This window comes from Cyprinus carpio, chromosome B12 (assembly GCF_018340385.1).
Source record: "Cyprinus carpio isolate SPL01 chromosome B12, ASM1834038v1, whole genome shotgun sequence".
Taxonomy (NCBI): domain Eukaryota; kingdom Metazoa; phylum Chordata; class Actinopteri; order Cypriniformes; family Cyprinidae; genus Cyprinus; species Cyprinus carpio.
The window spans coordinates 14,813,761-14,833,683 of record NC_056608.1 but is presented as its reverse complement, the minus strand read 5'-3'; the positions used below and the strand labels follow the sequence as shown (position 1 = coordinate 14,833,683).

At 35.8% G+C, this 19,923-nt stretch overlaps 2 protein-coding genes across 2 annotated transcripts; one reads left to right on the top strand and one right to left on the bottom strand.

The window, feature by feature from the left end:
- Window positions 1-404: 404 nt before the first annotated feature.
- acsf2 (acyl-CoA synthetase family member 2) lies at window positions 405-18,405 on the top strand. Its single transcript, XM_042735554.1, has 16 exons — window positions 405-865; window positions 1,916-2,111; window positions 3,387-3,515; window positions 4,032-4,085; window positions 4,724-4,842; window positions 4,925-5,087; window positions 5,748-5,843; window positions 6,032-6,183; window positions 6,506-6,597; window positions 6,748-6,824; window positions 16,446-16,553; window positions 16,642-16,793; window positions 16,877-17,018; window positions 17,262-17,372; window positions 17,753-17,821; window positions 18,215-18,405. Exons 1-16 carry the CDS (start codon window positions 756-758, stop codon window positions 18,263-18,265), a joined length of 1,821 nt encoding a protein of 606 aa, XP_042591488.1. The 5' UTR covers window positions 405-755; the 3' UTR covers window positions 18,266-18,405.
- Window positions 8,000-13,972, bottom strand: chad (chondroadherin). Its single transcript, XM_019113675.2, has 4 exons — window positions 13,071-13,972; window positions 11,287-11,450; window positions 10,716-10,861; window positions 8,000-9,023 (listed from the first exon to the last, which is right to left on the bottom strand). The coding sequence occupies exons 1-3, from the start codon at window positions 13,854-13,856 to the stop codon at window positions 10,720-10,722; spliced, it is 1,092 nt and encodes a 363-aa protein (XP_018969220.1). The 5' UTR covers window positions 13,857-13,972; the 3' UTR covers window positions 8,000-9,023; window positions 10,716-10,719.
- Window positions 18,406-19,923: the final 1,518 nt, after the last annotated feature.

The following is a 19,923-nucleotide window of genomic DNA, read 5'->3' as shown; positions in this document are numbered from 1 at the left end:
GCCTCCGACATTCCTTTGAATCGCACTTCCCTCTTCTTTAGTCAGATCCCTGGAGATATCAATCGAGAGAAGCATGACCACAACAGTAAACGTTTCCCATTCAGAGCTATCATATGATTATGATACAAAATTATACAGTATTGCAAATCACGAAGACTCGTATAACTCGTATTCACGAGCCATTTGACTGATTGCCAAAAAATAATTAAAAATAAATTTAAGTGATTGCCAGCTATGTTACAGTCAGAGCTGGTATTTCAGTCTATAGATCAGTGCATGTGGTAGCTATTCCCTTAATAAGCATCTGTATTAAACATTTCCAATTTAATGTGTGACGTTTAAATGTGTAAATAAATGCTCAACCGATGACGGCATGACTGAACTACAGTTTCCTGGAGTGCTAACGTTTGTTTTTGCGTCCTCTACAGTTCATACAATTGCTCTGCAGCTGCTTGTCTTGCAACTTGAGGTGTTGTTTGTTCAGCGGTTAACTTTTGGGAACTTTGGTGATCGCGGTGGCACGATCTTAGTGTTTCTAAGAAGTCGAGCATTCATGATTTACCATCGCAGTTCATTAATAATTCAGGGTTGCTTATTTTAATTGTGTGTGCATTTATCTTACATGTAAGCGCGCCAGGTCGTGTTCGGGTACTACGTGTTTTTGTTGGTTTGCAATAGCACCGACTTTCTGAATTAATAAACAAACAAACAAAGCAAAGATTCTTCAGAGCTCACTTTTATTGTAAAGCTGAAAGATGTCTTCTAAGATTCTTCTGACTAATCTACGAACGACCGCAAGCTTCTGCAAAACATTGCATTTTTTACAGAGACCCTGGAGTCCTTTCATAGCTTCTCAACAGAGTTGGTAAGAAATAGTAAAAACAATGCATGCATATTTTATGAATTATTTGGCGGAAGTTGTCAAACATTAGTCAAATTGCTTTTTATAGATTTGTTTTTGGAATTGTGTCTTCATATTACTGGAAACTTGAAAATGACTCTTACTTCAGATGGTTTACATATCAGTTGTAGTTATGCAATGTTTTCATTAACCCTTTAACTGACAGTACAGAGAAACAGATATGGGAGAAATAATACGTCAAAAAACATTCTGTAGTGAGTACAATTAATAATTCTGCTGCTCTTTCCTACCCCTAAACATACTCTTCACACAAAACTTTATGCATTTTTAGATTAAAAAAAAGAAACACTTGACTCCATATGATTTAAAAGTTGTTTTCCTGATGGGGACCAAAAATGTCCCCACAAGATCAAAATTTACTGGTATTTCTATACTTGAGGGGACATTTGGAATACCAGGTATGTACACACACACACACACACACACACACACACACACACACACACACACACACACACACACACACATTAAACCAGCAAAAAAATGGTTAGCTGATTTAAGACGGTGTCCTTTTGGACACCAAATCAGCATATAAGTTACTTCTTTCCATGTATTTATGAGTTTATTCGCATAGTTAATGCAAAAGAAATGATCTTTATGTGTGTGCTAATTTCAACTGTGATGCTGTATTACCTTCATATCACAAATCAGCTGTCATGCTGATCATCAAATAAGACCATCTTGGGTCTCTAAAGTGAGAAATAGCACAGCTGATATCCCTTAGTTCACCTTTTGTCATCATAAACATCAGTGTTGCAATTATGTTTTTTTTTTATTTTCTGTTTTCCCTTCAGTGTGAACTTCACAAGACCCAAACAAAAAAACGACTTCCTTTATGAAACTGATAGTTGCAGTTTACAGAACTCACTTTAGTACTTAGGCTACATACAACGAAAAAAAAAGTACTTTTATTTTTTTATTTTTTTCCCTTTTTTTTTTTTTTTTCAAATGTGTCTCGACATCTTATGCACACTTTTTGCTTCTCTTTTTTAGTGCTATTCATGTGGATAGCCCACCCAGCATCCCAACCCTGACTACCAGTTATGCCCATGGCATCTCTTCCCATTCGCTGCTGTCTAGTACTGTGGACCAGTGTCTTAAACACACAGTGGAGCGCTACCCTGACCGTGAAGCTTTGGTTTTTATGCAAGATGGAATGCGCAAGACGTTTGCTCAGTTCTACCAAGACGTGAGTGATTTTGCATCTGGTTTTTCTACAGAGGACTGGTTAGAGAAGTGAATCCTGAAAGACTGAAGCTACTAACCACAGTGCTTCCATTTTATACCCCTTGTGGGACAAAGGGAAACCACATGTCAAAAGTGCATTGTGTGGAATGAGAGATCTTGGCCAAATCCTAAAATAATTACAAAAAAAATCTAAACATTCCTAAGCAGCCCTTTATTAATATTATCAGACCTAAATAAGTTTAAACCACAAAGTCCATGTGAAATCCAGTACTGGCAGAAACATTGTGTTAAAATAGCAATACATACCCATATTACTCTTATTTGTTTGTGTAGAGGATGTTCTGTTAAATATGTGCATGAAGCAGAATGAAAACCGCTGGATTAATCACTGACATAATTACCATGAAGTGGTCAAATATTATTTGTGGTTATTCATGACCTTTCTTAAACATTAAATCAGTATCAAGGGGATTGTTATTAACATATGCAACACTAAACCTGAGTTTTTTCTACTAAATTGACTGAAATGATCTACCTGGCACAGATAAGTGCTTCACGTGCTTCTCTCTGCCATTATGCAGTAGGTTAAAGTGTATCAATGTGACAAGTAGTTAAACATTTACAGATGAGCAATAATGTATTACAAAGCATGAAAGTTTAAAGCAAGCCAGTCCCATTCAACACATATCCAATGTGGAATATTTTATTTTTGCAGTGCAGAGTATTTATTTATTTATTTATTTGAGTCCACAAGAAAATATTAGCATATTACTTTACAGTACACCACAAACGTATTTGTTTATTTTAAACCAGAATGACTATTTAAATACTTGGCAACATCACATTTCCATCCAAATCTTATAATATCTGAATATTTTATCCTCCCAAATGTTTAGAAAGCAATCCATATCATGCTCCTTTATACAAGGTGTAAATGTCTGGTTGTGAAAGACATTTATGTTTATGCTTTTATCCAAATGAGGAATTTTACAAGTAATTTGTTATAAGAGCCAGTGATACTTGCATTATACAAGGGTCTGATATTGATTTTATAAAGTGCAAATCTGCAAGATTGGGTTGACAGCCTGTCACATCATTTTAAACTAGATAACCTATATGAACCTGATTCCATGATTCTCTTTTTTAATTGGTGATGTATTAATATTAAACTAAAAATCCACCTTACATTTGAATGTCTACATTGACCTTATCTAAAAATCCACCTTACATTTGAATGTCTTCAGGGCCGGTGTAAAAATGTGTATTTTGATCTTAGGTGGAACAGACTGCTGCAGGTCTGCTGGCTGTTGGACTGAAGAGGGGTGATCGCTTAGGGATGTGGGGGCCGAACATCTATGAGTGGATACTTATGCAGTTTGCCACAGCCAAGGCAGGGATCATTTTGGTGAGTGTTTTTGACTGTCTTGACATTTGTGACCCTGGACCACAAAACCAGTCATAAGGGTCAATTTTTCAAAAAATAGATATAAAAACAACATCAAAAATCAAAAAAAAAAATCTCCACATATATATATTTTTTTATAATATAACAAAATATTAAAAACTGGAATCTGAGAGTGAAAAAAACAAAATCAAAATATTGATAAAATCGCCTTTAAAGTTGTCCAAATGAAGTTCTTAGCAATGCATATTACTAATCAAAAATTTAAGTTTGAATATATTTACAGTAGGAAATTTACAAAATATTTTCATGGAACATGATCTTTACTTAATATCCTAATGATTTTAGGCATAAAAGAAAAATCAATAATTTTGACCCATACGATGTATTTTTGACTATCGCTACAAATATACCCCAGCCACTTAAGACTGGTTTAAAGGTCCAGGGTCACATTTGGTTTGTCTGAGTATTTATCAATAGCTGGTCTCTAACCTGTTCAAGTTTATTGTGATTTTACAGGTTTCAGTGAACCCGGCTTATCAATTGCAAGAGGCAGAATTTGCTCTCAGAAAGGCAAGTTAATGTTTATACATGCAGAAAAGAACAACAAACAGCTGAATGTCCAAAACTACTGGACTGTTTACGGTTTATTTTCACTAAAACAGGGTTTGTTTTATATGAAAGTTTGTTTACTGTTAATTCGTAATTGTGAGATTTAAAGTCACAGTTAATAAAAATACAGATATAAATGCATGGATACTTTTCTTTTTACTCTGAAGCAGAAACAAGCTTTTATAGATCATAAACATGATTAAATAACTAATTATAATGATTAATATATAAACTATAATTAAATCAAAAAATTATAAATAATAAATACAATATACCATAACAAATTCATAAATAAAAAAAATACCATATAATATTGAAAAATAAACTTCATTATAACTTCACACAGATCCAGGGGTTCTTGACCAACAAAGTACTTTTTTTGATGGATAGATGCACTTTATTTTAATTCAAAAATCTTGATCACCATTCACTGACATTATAAAGCTTGGAAGAGCCAGGATATATTTAAATATAACTCTTTACTGTATTTGTCTGAAAGAAGAAAGTCATATACTCCTAGGATGACTTGATGGTAAATAATAAAAACCATGGGGTAATTAAAATTTTTGGGTGAACTGTCCCTTTAATGCTTCTTTTAGGTGCAGTGCAATGCAGTCGTTTGTCCAACGCAATTCAAGTCCCAAAAGTACTGTGAAATGTTAAGGCAGCTTTGTCCGGAGATGGAGATGGCCTCTCCTGGAGGAATCAAGAGTTCAAGGTACAGGTCATGCCATAAAAGGAAGGTGTACATAATCAGTATTGAGGTCCAGAGGGTGACTGAGTTGTTATTTTATTTTCAGACTACCAGACCTACACACTGTGATCGTAACTGACAGCCAGCAACCAGGAGCTTTTCATTTGAAAGATGTGATGCAGGCAGGAAGCAGCCAACACCTACAACAACTACAAGACCTCCAGAAGAACCTCAGTTGTGATGATCCCATAAACATTCAGTTTACTTCGGTATTTTGCTTATTTTTAAACTGTATATTTATATTTACATTAAAGCTGAAGTGTGTGAATTCCGCACCACTTGCAACACCAGATGGAATAACAAAAATGTTCAGTTTAGCTCAAACACTCACTCATATAAAAAAGCTTATTGCAACTTGTTGTCAGACTTTATCAGAATTCCGAGATATGAACTCAGAGTTGTGAGACATACGCTTGCAATTCTGAGAAAAAAATTCATAGTTCTGAGAATAAAACTCACAATTATCTTTTTCACTTACAATTCAGACTTTTATTAGAATTGCAAGTTTATCTCCCAAACATGAGAAAAAACTATGAATTATGAGATCAAAAAATTGTAATTACCTTTTTAATTTTTTTTACATGCATGACAGAAACAAGCTTCCATGATGTTGAACAACTGCCTGATGTTGCTGTGTTATGTTGTTAGGGACAAACAGATCAATGTTTATACCACAGCATTTACAATTTAGAGAAATTACCCAAGAAATTACTTACCAAGAGTAGTCTGTACATTAAAAAGCTTTTTTGTTTTTGTTTTTTTAAGCATTAAAAATTACACACTTTAGCTTTAAGTCTTGAAACACATCCTAGTGATCTGAATCAGTAAATGCTAAATAAATCATTTAGTTGTGGTGTTTATTATTTTAAGGAACAACTGGAAAGCCCAAAGGAGCCACTCTGACTCATCACAACATTGTGAACAATGCTTATTTCATCGGCATGCGCACAGGCTACAACTGGAGGGTGGGTACATGTGATCAAAAGACAATGTAAATTCAGTGAAAGGGCTGTTTGTTGAACGCTTGTAAAAATACAGTTCATTATTTAGCATTCTGATTTTGCAGAAAATCTTTTGTTCTCCATAAATCTCCATACATTTTCCTTTACGGCACATGCAGTATGTGTAATGTTTGACATTATTCTCCTTATAGAAGAATGTGCGAATCTGCTTACCGGTGCCCCTGTATCACTGTTTTGGCTCGGTGGGTGGTGGTATGGTCATGGCTGTGCATGGCACCACAGTGGTTTTCCCATCCTCCGGGTATGACGGACACGCCAACCTGGTGGCGATAGAGAAAGAGAAGTATGTGGTTATTAATTTCATAAAAATCATGCTTTTTTTTTTTTTTTTTTTTACTTAAACAAGGATTGATGTATTGTGAATGAGTTGCACATCTTTCCTTAGCGATAGAAGATCATGCTAAATCCTTCAAAGATACTTTGGTTCTGCTTACCTTAGGCTTAGTGAATTTAAGTTCTTGTAAATAAAAGACACAAGGACATAAAGAGGACAGTCATATTGAATGTAGGTAAGCATCAAAGGTCATGTACTGAACGTCATGCATAACTGTAAAAACATCTGTATTTATTTAATGCAATTGGCACAAAATTCACTGTTTACCCAGGTGTACATTTGTGTACGGCACCCCAACTATGTTTATTGACATGCTTAGTCAGCCTGACCTGGCCAAGATTGATTTGTCATCAGTTGAGGGTGGTAAGTCGGTCAAAACCTTTGTAATATCTATTGTCTAATGGAACTTCTGATAGATTACATTAATATTATCAAGCTTTTCTGAGCAATCAAAGAATACATCCTGCACTTTCACCGGTATTCTGCTCAGGTCCTTTGTTTTGTGTCTGTCAGGTATTTCTGCTGGGTCTCCTTGTCCACCTGAGGTCATCCGTAAGATCATCAATATCATGGGTATTAAGGAAATGCTGGTAAGTAGTTACTCTAATAAAAAAGGGATTTGTTTAAACACAGTACACATCCTTTGTTATGAATCAAGCTGATAATAATTTTGTGTATACTGCATGCCAGTATCACTAGAGGGAGACAGAGAATTAATATAAAAGTCACTCACAGCCCAGCTCACCTGGTCTAAACATTTATTTTAGTATCGTTTTTTTCTGAAATGTTATATGTGAAAAGGTATGTGCCGCCTTTTGATTCACTATCCATTCTCGCATTAAATATTCCCCTTATATTTGAATACAAATGGCTTGGGATTTGTTCAAAATATACATTACCGTTCAAAAGTTTTGGGTCGGTTTGTCTTTGAAAGAAATCTCTTGCTCTCCGAGGCTGCTTTCATTTAATCAAATATAAAGTAAAACAGTAATATTGTGTAATATTATTACTACTAGAAACATTTTCTCATTTAATATATTCAAAAATCAAATACATAAACATAATCACAAAGCGGAATTTTCATCATTTATAAGCTGCTCTCCTCCAAAAAATGTAAAAAATAAGTAGTCCATATTATTTGCACTGTAACTAAACAGTGTTGAAAACAGGTGTGCTTCTTAATATTTTTTTGTGGATGTTATGATACATTCCACGATGCAGGATTCTTTAATGAATAAAAAACTCCAATCAGAAAGTTCAGAATAGCATTTATTTGAAATAGAAAGACTCTAAACAATATAGAACTGTACTGTCACTTTTGATCAATTTAATGCATCCTTGCTGAATAAATTAAGTTTTAAGTTAAATCTTTTTGATTCCAAGCTTATGAATGGCATTATAATATTATTTATAAGCTGCTCTCCTCCAAAAAATGTAAAAAATAAGTAGTCCATATTATTTGCACTGTAACTAAAGCCTTAAGCTGCTCTCCTCCATAAAATGTGAAAACAAGTAGTCCATATTATTTGCACTGTAACTAAAGTCTTCTGAAGCTATAATAGCTTTGTGTAAGGAGCAAACTAAAATTTCGTACGCAGAATACAGTTATTCCACAATTATGGTGAACTATACATTCAAGATCCAGATATGGAGAAGGTAGCTCGATCTGAACAAGTATCTATTATTACTATCGTTTTTCGAAGAATATATTGCACAATTTTAGCACATCAAGTCTTCATTCTCTTAAGAAACCATTACTATAGTGGTGCTTTAAATGTCTTTTATTGAGCATGAGTACATCACAGTAACAAATTGATAACATTAGACTGGAGAACCTCCATTTGTCTCAATTTTTTCATTTTACCTGCTCTTTGTAAATCCTCTTCTTCTGGCACCACCATCATTTGTCATTTCTTGATATTGATTGGTCAGGCGCAGCATTCTTAATGGCTAATGTATATTTGGCAACCAATCCTGATCATCCCATATGGATTTATTGTGTGATAATGACTAGCTGTTTTATTTGTTACATAGTCTTTACACTATCTCATTTACGAGTCCATATTTTCCTGGCTTGTGTTGCGTTTGACTTTGGTCAGAGATGTAAAGAAGCGGTCAGGTCATGTCACATCTTGAATGTGTAAAACTAAGGATGAACTTAAAATGTTGAAAGAGGATCCTCATGAAGAGCTCTGTTGTGATCATAACTCTTTGGTTATATAATTTTAAGTGCTGTATGTCGAGGAAGACCATAAAATTAGAATCCTAGAATAGATTCATTCTACAGTGGCCATTTGGTTTGATTTACTCAAAAAGGGTTAAAAAATTAACTGTGCTCATTTATACTTCAGTAAGGTACTGCTGAGTCTCTAAGTAAATGATAATCAATGCAAATCTAGTCTACAATTCTCATTTTATGGAGAAGAGTACTCATGGGGTGTAGAAACTAGTTCTGTGATAGTGTTGAATTTATCACCAGGTTGTTTGAGTTATCATAAAAAAAAATACCATTAGAGTTTGAGATGTATTTCCTTTGCTGTGTACATGTTTGTTAAAAAACTCTCTTTGCAAACTCGCACAGTTGCTCCTTCAAGGCTCCTTCAAGATGTCTGTGAACACATATTTATGCTATTCATGTTATTTAGTATGAATCGAGTCAGCGCATCTATATGTCACACAAAAAATGAGTGAAAGAGGAAATGGACAGTCCCAGTGTAGCAGTCTGCATTGCTTTTCTTTTCTGCACATTGAAGTCCTGACACCTGGACAGGCCTCTTCTCCCTGTCCTCCTGCGGGAATATACAAATAAGATCGCCACGCTCAGTTTTGGAAATCTGATGGTCTGCACATAGTGCCAAAGCCAAAATGGACATGCACAAACAAACCTTAAAGGACAAAGAGACCAGGAGGAACAAGAAGGATAGGTTGAAAAAAACACAGCAGACAGTATTTTACCACAAGGCAGTGGCCCAAACCCATATCCTGACCACAATTATAGTATTAGCATTCACTCATTCATGATGGAAGAGGAAAAAACACTCACGGTTAGCATTAGACTAACATTAGATTCTCTGTGCAAATATGCAACTTTAATTTGTCACAGAAGTTACTGGAAGGTAATGTTTTAGGATGAATTGGTTATTAGATTATATAAACCATTGAATACCTAATGTTGAATAATGTTGGTACGACCACCAATGACTAAATTAGGAACTTGGGACCAGGTTTCTCCACTCCCAAATCAATGGGATTATCTGTGCTTTAATAATTTCATAACCATTTACCAGAGTTTATCACATCCGCAGTTTATCACATCTCAGGAGTTGTGGTAGCATGTGAGCAGGGAATCTCATGAGTATCTCCTGATGAAAGGGTCTTTTATAGAGATTATGGGAGAGCAGTGGTGTCTTGCTCCGTGCACCACAGAGAACCCTTGAGACTAGTTATTTACCCCTTTTCTTTTTAATTTATTTACATTTGCAAATCTCGTGGAAAGAGGCTAGTGTTCATACAGAGGGCTGTGATTAATGTCTCATTTTTATGATCATAGCTGGAACTTTAATCCTGTGGTCACATTTACAAGACCTCTGTGGACCACATAAACTTTTAATGGGTCTGGATATTAGAACTCTGTTTAGGGTGTGAGTCTCAAACCTGGAAGACTTGGTCGTTTTGTACTAGTTATAATTTTGTAATTTGACTGCTGGTCTCTGGTTTAACTAACAAAAATTCCTTGGTCAACTTTGACTTTGATCTTATATTTTTAATTAATTTAAAATTAAATGAATAATTTTACAGTCATTTTCCCCCTCGGTTTCACAGACAAGGCTTCAGCCAGTCCCAGACTAAAATAAATGTCTGAGCTGTTTCAGCTGAAAGAATCTTGCACTGACTGATCTTTAAATAGACCAGTTCCTTTATTTTGTCTCAAGATGCACATAAGTAAGGTTTTTTCCTAAGGCACATTTATAAATTGAACTATGGCCTGTGAAACAGGCCATTATGTTTTCAACCTTTTGGACTAGTCTCCCTTGTCCAAGATAATATTCTAAAGCTGATGTACCTCTGCTACTAATGTTGTTTTAAAAATATGGTGACAGTTTAATGTTAAACATTTTTATTTAAGTGTTGTTTTATTATTAAGATTGTTAATATAGAATCATTTAAATAATTTTATTCATTATTTAAAAGTAATTGCTTTCCTGTAGCTCAAACAGTAGTGCATGAAACTAGTAAAACCAAGGTCATGTGTTCGATTCACAGAAAGCAAGAACTGATAAAATGTGTACCTTGAATGCAATGTAAGCTGCTTTGGATAAAAGCCAAATGCCGTCTAGTAGGCCCTGGCCCCCTGTTATGAACTACACTACTAGAGGACATTAAGGTAGCCTTTAATATTTAATGTCATTTGTAATGTTTTCACTGTTTTGTTTGCATTTAGTTTCTGAATTTGTGAGAGTGGAATTTTCAGGGCTGCTCACCATCTCAAAGCCGTCCTCCCTTTCTGGCCCTCTTTGTCTTTGCCGTGCAGCGACTGAAAGCAGTGCTGTTTCTTATTTGCTTTCCTTTCTGTATTCCTGGGGAAGCGCAAACTGCATCAGGGTGATGGCGACTCGTGTCCATCCATCTGTACAAGCAAATCCAAGCATTCATAGTTAATTTTTACTTAAATAATTGTACTTATTTCAGAGTGAAACTAGATATTCAGCGAGATAAAGTATGTGAGGCAGGACTTTTTTGTCAAGAATTGATTGGATAGTAAAAAGTGGGCATTGCATAGCAGAAAGAATGCTAATTTTCTACATTGACTGAATAGCTGTTTGGCTATTGGCTAATGTTATATATTAGCTCTCACAGCCGTAGTGGCGCCAGCATGTTCAAATTATCGTTCTCTATAATATCATGCATTAAGAAGTAAATAGGTTTCATTTTTTAATTTTATGTTGACTCGAATGAAGCGATGAAGTAAATATGAAAGGCATTTGAAAGGCATAATTTCTTTTTAAAACTTAAGTACAGTTATGTTTGAAATGATCTTTTGTTGTCTCTTACTTTCTGAGGTTTGCTAGCTGGCAGGTGCAGCTCCAGGGGTTGTTAAACAGAGTGACGTTCTGGAGGGTACTGAACTCAAGGCTGCTCGGTAGTGATTTTAGCTTGTTGTTCTCAAGATGCAAAGATTTGAGAGCTGTCACTCCCTCAAAGGCAGCACCAGAGAACTTGACATGTGGAAAGAACAGATACAGTTGTTTACCATATAAACAGTCGATAACATGCTATAACTCACTGCTTTGTAGAATACGCTTACAGTTAGCATTCAAAGTCACTCTTAATATCTAAAGGAGACTTGTGGAAGCTGGACTGAGGGCTTTTATTCCACATGAAAGGCCTCTCTCATGCGTTCCTATGTGCCAGGGCTTATGTAAACCTGTCTGCACTTTCCTTCCAGCCCTCCATCAAACTTCATAAGCGCATGCAAGACTGCTAAAAACGTCACCCAGGTGTTAGATGTACTGGTCTGCATGGTGTCTGCTTTATAGGAAGACCACGGTTGAGAGGCTTTGAAATTGTACACACAGTGTTATGTAAGCGTAAAGATGCACTTATTGAAGGGACGTTTTGGAAATTTCCACTCAGAAGGCAGGAGACGTGGAGAGTTTGGTAATTTGAGGCGATGCAGGATGGATCGATTCCAGCACGGAAGGGTTGTTTTCACTTTTTCTGTCTGTCCACTCCTCCATCGACCTGCTCTTCTGCCAGAAATGCCTGAATTGGGTTGAATTGTGCATTCAGGTGAGGCAACTACAGCCTAAAATACTTCTCTTCATTGACCACGGAACACCCTGTCACTATTTACCCGTCTGCTAACCCTTGCTGACCTGTTTACATGGTGCACCAAGTGAGAGGAAAAAACTCGGGTCTGAAAATAATTTTTTTTCAAGCAAATAGACCCTAAAAATATCCACACGTGAGGGAAGAGTGGTTATTTTTTCCCTTTCCTATCATACAAAAAACACTGACCAACTGCATGGTGCCGATGCTTGTTAATCTGTTTTTACACGCATTTGTGTATAGAGAAATTATTTTAAATAATTATTTAAATTATTTGTAATATATTGTATTCATTATATAAAATCTAGCTTTATAGATATTTAAAAAAATAATAATAATATAATTTGTGTGTATGTATATATGTATGTATGTATGTATGTATGTATGTATATATATATATATATATATGTATGTATATATATATATATATATATATATATATATATATATATATGCTAAGTGTATAATAAAAATGTACTTTGCATTTGTTGCATTTGAGTACATATTTATACTCTGACTTTTTGACTTTGCACTGGTATCAGTCCATGTTGAGACTCTGTTAAAGTCAGATCAAAGACAAGGAAAAGATAAATGTATCTCTTAAACACTTTCTTTAACCATATAGTGTTCCAGAGGGAAATATCCTGCTGAAATAGCACATATGCATCCTGGCATAAAGCACATGTAACCTTTTTAAGGTCTGAAAGGATGACGGGAATGGATCAGGAGGATCTGATTGAAAGAAAACAGGTGAAAGTCTCCAGCAAAGGTCTGTCTAGCTGGACTGCATTTTACTCCGATTGGGTTGCAGTTCGTTAGCATGGGCCAGCTCTGATGGGATGTAAAGTTTGTTTGTCAGCTTCCCAAAAACCAAATACAAACTTGCATTTATTTAGCCTCCACTTTGGAGACCAGCATTGTGTGGAAAACATTCATTTGTTTCACAGTCAGCATCTTGAGTCTCATGATTTATTGTACATTTAAAGTATTTAAAGTATTTCACTTACCTTCTCCAAGCTCATGTCATTTAGATGGAGCTTCTCCATATAACGGCCAAAGCTCCGGAAAGCGTGGTCAGGCATGAGTCTGAGAGGGTTTTTGGACAAGTTGAGTTCCTCCACGACACGCAGCTTGCTCATAGCCAGAAGAGGGTAGGTGGACAGCTTGTTACAGTCCAGAGTTAGAATGGCCAGGTTCTCCACTTCATCAAAAGAACCAGGCTGTATGGAGCTCAACTCATTGCCACTCATATAAAGCCATCGAAGATCGCTAGCACCTGTGAAAGTACCAGGCTGCAGCTCTCGAAGCTTGTTGTTGTCAAGCTGCAGAATAAACAGGTTGATCATGGGAGAAAAGATGCCCTTTGGAAGGCTCGTAATTTGGTTACCGTCCAAGTAGAGATAGGTCAGTTCGGTCAGGTCATCAAAAGCGCCTGGTTTGATGTTGGTGATCTCATTGTTAGACAAGTAGAGGTAGATGAGCTTCTTCAGTCCTTTGAAAGCCTTGCTGGAGATCTCTCGGATCTGACAGTGCTGCAGGTGCAGAGAAATGAGCCCCTTCATCTCGCTGAAGCTCCCGGTTGGGAGATTTCCCAGGTTGTTGCGCTGCAGGTTTAGAAGAAGAGTGGCCTCGGATATGTGGGGGATTTTCTTCAGCCCAACGTTGTCACAGATAACATGTTGCAGGTCCCCATGGCAGTGGCACTGGCTTGGGCATTGAGTGGGTGCACCAAAAACAAAAGGGATGCAAACCTGTAGACACACTAGCACCAGTAGGAAGCTGAAAATGTACATGATAACGCTATGTTGATCAGTCTACTGCTTTATGCTGTCGGTCTTCTTTCGTCTTTACTCCAGCAGGAACATATACAGGCAGCAAAAGTGGTCCACACAACCTCAGAGTAAAGAGAGGGAGTGTGTGCGAGTGCAGAGAGAGAGGGCTAGAGGTGAGCTTGAGAGAGAGAGGGTGTGTGTGAGTCAGAGGAAAGGAGGGAAGAAAGCTGAACGCATGAGTGTTTATAATATTTTCTTAGTGTTTATAAGAGTTGTGCTCTGAACGTTACATAACCATTGCAGAATCTGCAAGATATTTGTTATATAAGCTTGTATATTTATTTAAGACATGTATTAAAAATAAATTTCAAATATTTATTGCTTATAATACAACCATTGCAGAAGCTGCAAGATATTTATTAAAAATACATTTTTTTTATTTATTTAGCGCTTAATACATTTATTAAAATAAATGAAACATTTATCTATTATGTATTTATTTATTTATTTAGTTAGTTAGTTAATTAGTTAGTTAGTGTCAGTCCAGAGAGGATTCCAGTCTCTGATTTTAGTCCAGAGAGGATTCTGGTCCCTGAGTCTAGCCCAGAGAGGGCTCCAGTCCCCGAGTCTAGCCCAGAGAGGATTCCGGTCCCCGATTTTAGCCCAGAAAGGATTCCGGTCCCCGAGTCTAGCCCAGAGAGGATTCCAGTCCCCGATTTTAGCCCAGAAAGGATTCCGGTCCCCAAGTCTAGCACTGAGAGGGCTCCGGTCCCTGAGTTTAGCCCAGAGAGGGCTCCAGTCCCCGAGCTTAGCCCAGAGAGGATTCCAGTCCCTGATTTTACATACATATTTACAAAAAAACCCTGCAAAGTGCAGACACATTGATTCATAAAGAACACGTAAAAGTATCATAAAATTTGTCCATTTGACTCATTGTCATACTTCTCAAGCTGTAAGATAAATTTCTCACAATTTAAGTCATTATTCACTAATAATATTCACTTCTACTTGAGAACCGTAGAGACCAGAACATGAAAATCATTTAAAAGATCTGACTCATACAATTCATTGGGAAATTTAATTTTTCCTATTTCGATGCATTGAAAATTTGCTGCATTAAACATTTTGTAATTATACTCGTGATATACATTTTTTATGATTTCCACAAGCTTCATTTGGTGAGACAAAGTTTTGATTAAATTTTAAGAAGAAATCTTTTTTTTCTTTCTTCCTTAAAATACATGAAAGGTTCTCAGTGCATATTAGGGACAAACACGTTTAGAGGTCTTATTTTTAGTCTCTCATTTCATAGGCTAACTTGTGTGCAGCTGAATCTCATGAGGAGAAGGTGAGACTGCGTGTCATGCCAGACATTTCCATTGTTTTTAGTCAGCAGAAGGAGGGAAAGGAGCCACTCCCATGTGGCGGGTAGTTTTATAACATATAATCACAGCCAGATGTTTGGCTGGTACCACATCACAACAATGGAGCTTTTTCTTTTGTCTGCAGTAGAGCGTTTCATGGAGTGGAGAGGTGCATTCCTCTGCATAAATGTCTCCTTTCATTTCAGCTATGTACAGTATTCAATATAAATAAAAAAAAAGATCTGTTTATGAGCGCCTCAGCTTCTCTCAGGTTAGGCGGAATCTAGTGTTTGCTTAACAAATGTAACAATTAGCTAGATATTGTGGTGAGTAAAGTTTAACACTGAAATCCCAATACTGGTTATTAAAGATGATGAATACAGTTTTTTTATTTACTTAATGAGTTCAAAAGCTCATGACTCACTTCAAATGTTCCTCACAAACATTATAAATGTCTGGCACGTCACACAGCTGGCAGCACTCATAATTCAGTTTGGTAAACACTACTTGACATCCTGTGCTGTGATGAGGTTATGTCTCTTAAAGACACTGTGATGTAATATTTCCAGTGCACATTATCTACTTAGTTTTTTGGAAGATTTGCTATAGCCTGAGGCGGTACTGTAAAGCAGCAACAGCTGGTGTGCCAGTTCTCAGGTGCTTACCACATACCTCACCTGCCTCCCAGGCCTGGCTCATTCAGCTGATTCAGCTGTCTGCTTGCTATTAGGCTAGTTTGTGGAATAATGTCAGCAAAAGGCCTTTACCACATTTGGCTGTGCAGAAAGAGTTGTATAAGCACACTGACTGAAATTTAAACAAGAATTGATGGCATAGATATTTTACATACATTTATTTTTACTTGATTTATTTTATATTAGTTTATCAGTTCAGTATCATTATATATTATGCGAATAAAATCAGTTTTTAAATAAAAAATATATATAGGCTAATGTAATTTATTAATGTAAAATTACATTCCATTTTTAAAATGCAAAATTGAAGCATTTTTACTATCAGAAATATATATAAATTATCGATTCAATGTCCTTTATTTGAAATGTAAATCAATTTAACAGAATATAAAATAACAAATGAATAAAATATAGAAAATAAAAATAATACATGATTTAAAAAATTCATGCATATAAAATTTAAAAAAGATTTTACACTTTAAATAATAAATTTAAAGTTTGAATGTGTATATGTGCTGTCTGGTGAAGAGCTTCACTCTTGTTTGGAACAGATTGGGTATGGCACAACCGAAAACAGCCCTGTGACATTCTGCGGCTTTCCGATTGACAGCGTGGAGCGAAAGACAGAGACTGTTGGATGTATTTGCCCCCACACTGAGGTTCATTTACACACAATACTATATAAAGCTGTCCTGCATGCATATTTATAATCTGTTTTATCACACTGAGTTGTTGTTTCTCCATTAGGCAAAAGTAGTGAACCCTACTACAGGAGTGATCGTTCCTGTGGGTGCTCAGGGGGAGCTGCTGATCAGGGGGTACTGTGTGATGCTGGAATACTGGAAAGATGATGAAAAGACCCAGGAGTGCATCACAAAAGACCGCTGGTACAAGACCGGGTAAGTGCATTTGCATTTTTCCCCTCTCTTGCTAGATTCATTCCAAACAGTCATGACTCAGTCTGTTCTGTGATCTTGTACAGTGACATTGCCAGTTTGGACGCGTACGGTTACTGCAAAATAGAAGGACGCATAAAGGACTTGATCATCCGAGGAGGAGAAAACATCTACCCTGCTGAAATCGAACAGTTTTTGCATACACACCCTAAAATTCAGGAAGCACAGGTAAACAATGTTAACCAGAGACATTTATGTACTTTTATGTACTATTTTACCCCATTGGCAAGCATTTTTTCTTGTTTTAATCACAAAGTCAATTCTGATGAAATATGTTATTTTGCTTCACAAGCAATTGTTTCTTGATTTAAGAATTTTTAGGTATTTGTACTGAAAATCAACAAAATCCAGAGGAAGAGAATCATTTTTTGCAGTTTGGTGAAGCATGTTCTATCTGTGTTTTCCATACAGGTGGTTGGAGTGAAGGATGAGAGAATGGGGGAGGAAGTTTGTGCTTGTATTAGAATCAAGACTGGTCAGGAATGCACCGCAGAAGAGATCAAGGCCTACTGCAAAGGAAAGGTTAGAATATCTGCAGTTTATGCTTTATGCATCCAGAGTTATTATAGTAAACTAAAAACTTTAACTTTTATTAAGTTTCAAACATTTTCCTTACTATAGATAAAAACTTTAACTTTTATTAAGTTTAACTTAGTGTACTAAAATAACTAAATTCCTAAAAAAAAACAACAATAATAATAATACAAATTACAAAACCATAACAAAATTATTAAAAGTTTAACTCAAATTAAAATGAAAACAGAATATATATATAAAAAACTAATTCAAAATATTAATAAAAGCTATAATATTATCTCAAAAACACTTAAATGACAATGCTGTCATTGGTTCACCAGCACGTTATGCAACTGCCATTTAAATACTACTGTTGTGTTTTGCAGATTGCCCATTACAAGGTGCCTCGCTATATAACCTTTGTTCAGGGATATCCTCTGACTGTCACAGGCAAGGTAAGTCATATGAGACTATATGAAAGTTGCTGTTACAGTGGTAATGGAATAATAATAAAAAACAAGCAATTCCTATGATTCTTTTAGTCCAGAGAAAGTCATGTTCTGTCAGTATTTACAGAATGATTTTTCTTTACTTTGTCACTCCTCTCTGCGTCTCTGTGGGCACATCATGTTAAATATGAAGAAAATCTTAAAGTGGTGTTTTCTTGGGTGGATTCACATTAGTCTCTAGACAGAAGAAATTCAAGCAATTTCCGCGTCTGCATGAAACCCACTGAAGTGGTTTCAGACATTCGAGGGCTACTGTGACACCTTTGCTTTAAAGAGTTGTGGTTTGGTGTCGATAGATTGAACCCTTTAATATCTGTTTCTTTTCTTCATCTCTCTCAGATCCAGAAGCACAAACTGCGCGAACAGGCAGAAAAAATGCTTGGACTGTGATTGCAAAAGCACCTGTGTTTTTTTTTTTAAAACAGTTACAAGCAGGACATCAACCTCGGGAAATTATGAGTTACTCAAATATATTGAGATTTCATTGTTTTATCAGCCATGATTATAATTAAACGTTATGTTATGTTTTATACAGGGATTGGAATTAACTTTTTCACTCACCAGCCAATTTGGCTACTAAATTTTTACGTTTTCAGCCATTCATATCTTCTACTAGCCAAAATAAATAAATAAATAAAAATACAGAAACAAACCAACAGCTTGAGGCTGTCTACACTGGACGTGACAAAGCAAGCGTTGCAAATCATTTTGTGTCTGTACTGGGGTGTGCGATATTGACAAAAAATAATATCTCAATATTTTCTGGAATTTTATCGATAAAGATAATTAGACCATATTTTGCTAAGTGTGTTATTGTGCTGATATCTTAAAGACTACCGTGGACAGCTGACTCTTAAAGTTTTTGATATATTTCATATTCCATGGTCAGTTCACAGCAGTGATAGAAATTAATCTTTTCCAATACGTTTAAATTGATTTTTACCTTTTATGGGAATTTACCTTTATAAATCCATTTTTTTTTCTAAAAGTGTACATCATCTTTCCTTACATTTAATCAGTCAATTATACTGTTTAACTATATGACATTATATAAATAATATACATTTTCTGCCTCCTTATCTTGAATTATGTCATTCTTAATGCATATTAATAGACTGAATCATGCAGTGAAAGAACGCGCTCTAAATGATGTTAATTTTAAACCCTGTTGATAATACCTTGTTATGCTACCATCCTGTATCTAAAAAGCAGTGTCATTTCTATATGTATCTTTTCTTAATTATCTTTATTTTGTTATTAATTGTATTTGAAACCAAGTAATTCTCAGTCATATGAACCAATTATAATCATATGAAATTGGTATCCAAAATATATGCATGGTTACACTAAAACAGTTTGTTAGATGACTTTAAATGTTTACTAAAATGTTCCTTTGAATTATATTCTTGTGAAAAATGACAAGAAAACCAAGTGAGCAATGTCAAAGATAAATGATCTTGTTTGGTTTCTGTGTACATCTGCTCTATATTCAATCTGAAGTACATACGTTCTACATTTGAGGTTCCTGAAATATCCAAAAATAGGGTATTTAAGGCACAGTTGCAGTCTTTTTGTTGGCGTTGAGGTAGTTTCCCTCATTATTGTGATCTCAGGTGTGCCGTGTGTCAGTGTTCATTTAGGCCTCGGTGCTTTCCTGCTTGGCTTGTGATGTGAACATTTTGACGCTGGTATTGAGACCATATGGAAAGAGGAGAGAGCTCGTCTCTCAGCATTCTAATGGGTCTTCTGGAAAGTCATGGCTACTCTGGTTTGGACTAAACACATAGTTTCGTGAGGATCGTTTAGGGGGAGACTTTAAACCAAAGTGCTGGACAAAACCCCAGACATTCTTTTCAAATTTCCTAGCAGCTAATAATGGAATCCATCATTTACTGCGTGCTTCTCAGGGTCATTATGGGATGCATTCACCTGCCTGTGAAATATATTTCATAAAATTACCAATGATTTATGGAATCATTGCTTCCAGTAAATGGATCACCTAATTTGGAATCTAGCATGAGCTGAAAGTCTTAAAAAGGAGCTAAAAT

Bases quoted from the DNA above. Each gene is read 5' to 3' on its own strand.
- acsf2 (XM_042735554.1), top strand. From the start codon at position 756: ATGTCTTCTAAGATTCTTCTGACTAATCTACGAACGACCGCAAGCTTC. The intron at 5,844-6,031 runs GTGGGTACATGT...TTCTCCTTATAG, and splicing joins GCACAGGCTACAACTGGAGG to AAGAATGTGCGAATCTGCTT. The intron at 6,598-6,747 runs GTAAGTCGGTCA...TGTGTCTGTCAG, and splicing joins TTTGTCATCAGTTGAGGGTG to GTATTTCTGCTGGGTCTCCT.
- chad (XM_019113675.2), bottom strand. From the start codon at position 13,856: ATGTACATTTTCAGCTTCCTACTGGTGCTAGTGTGTCTACAGGTTTGC. The intron at 11,451-13,070 runs GTAAGTGAAATA...CCACATGTCAAG, and splicing joins ATGACATGAGCTTGGAGAAG to TTCTCTGGTGCTGCCTTTGA. The intron at 10,862-11,286 runs GTAAGAGACAAC...TTGCTTGTACAG, and splicing joins CAGCTAGCAAACCTCAGAAA to ATGGATGGACACGAGTCGCC.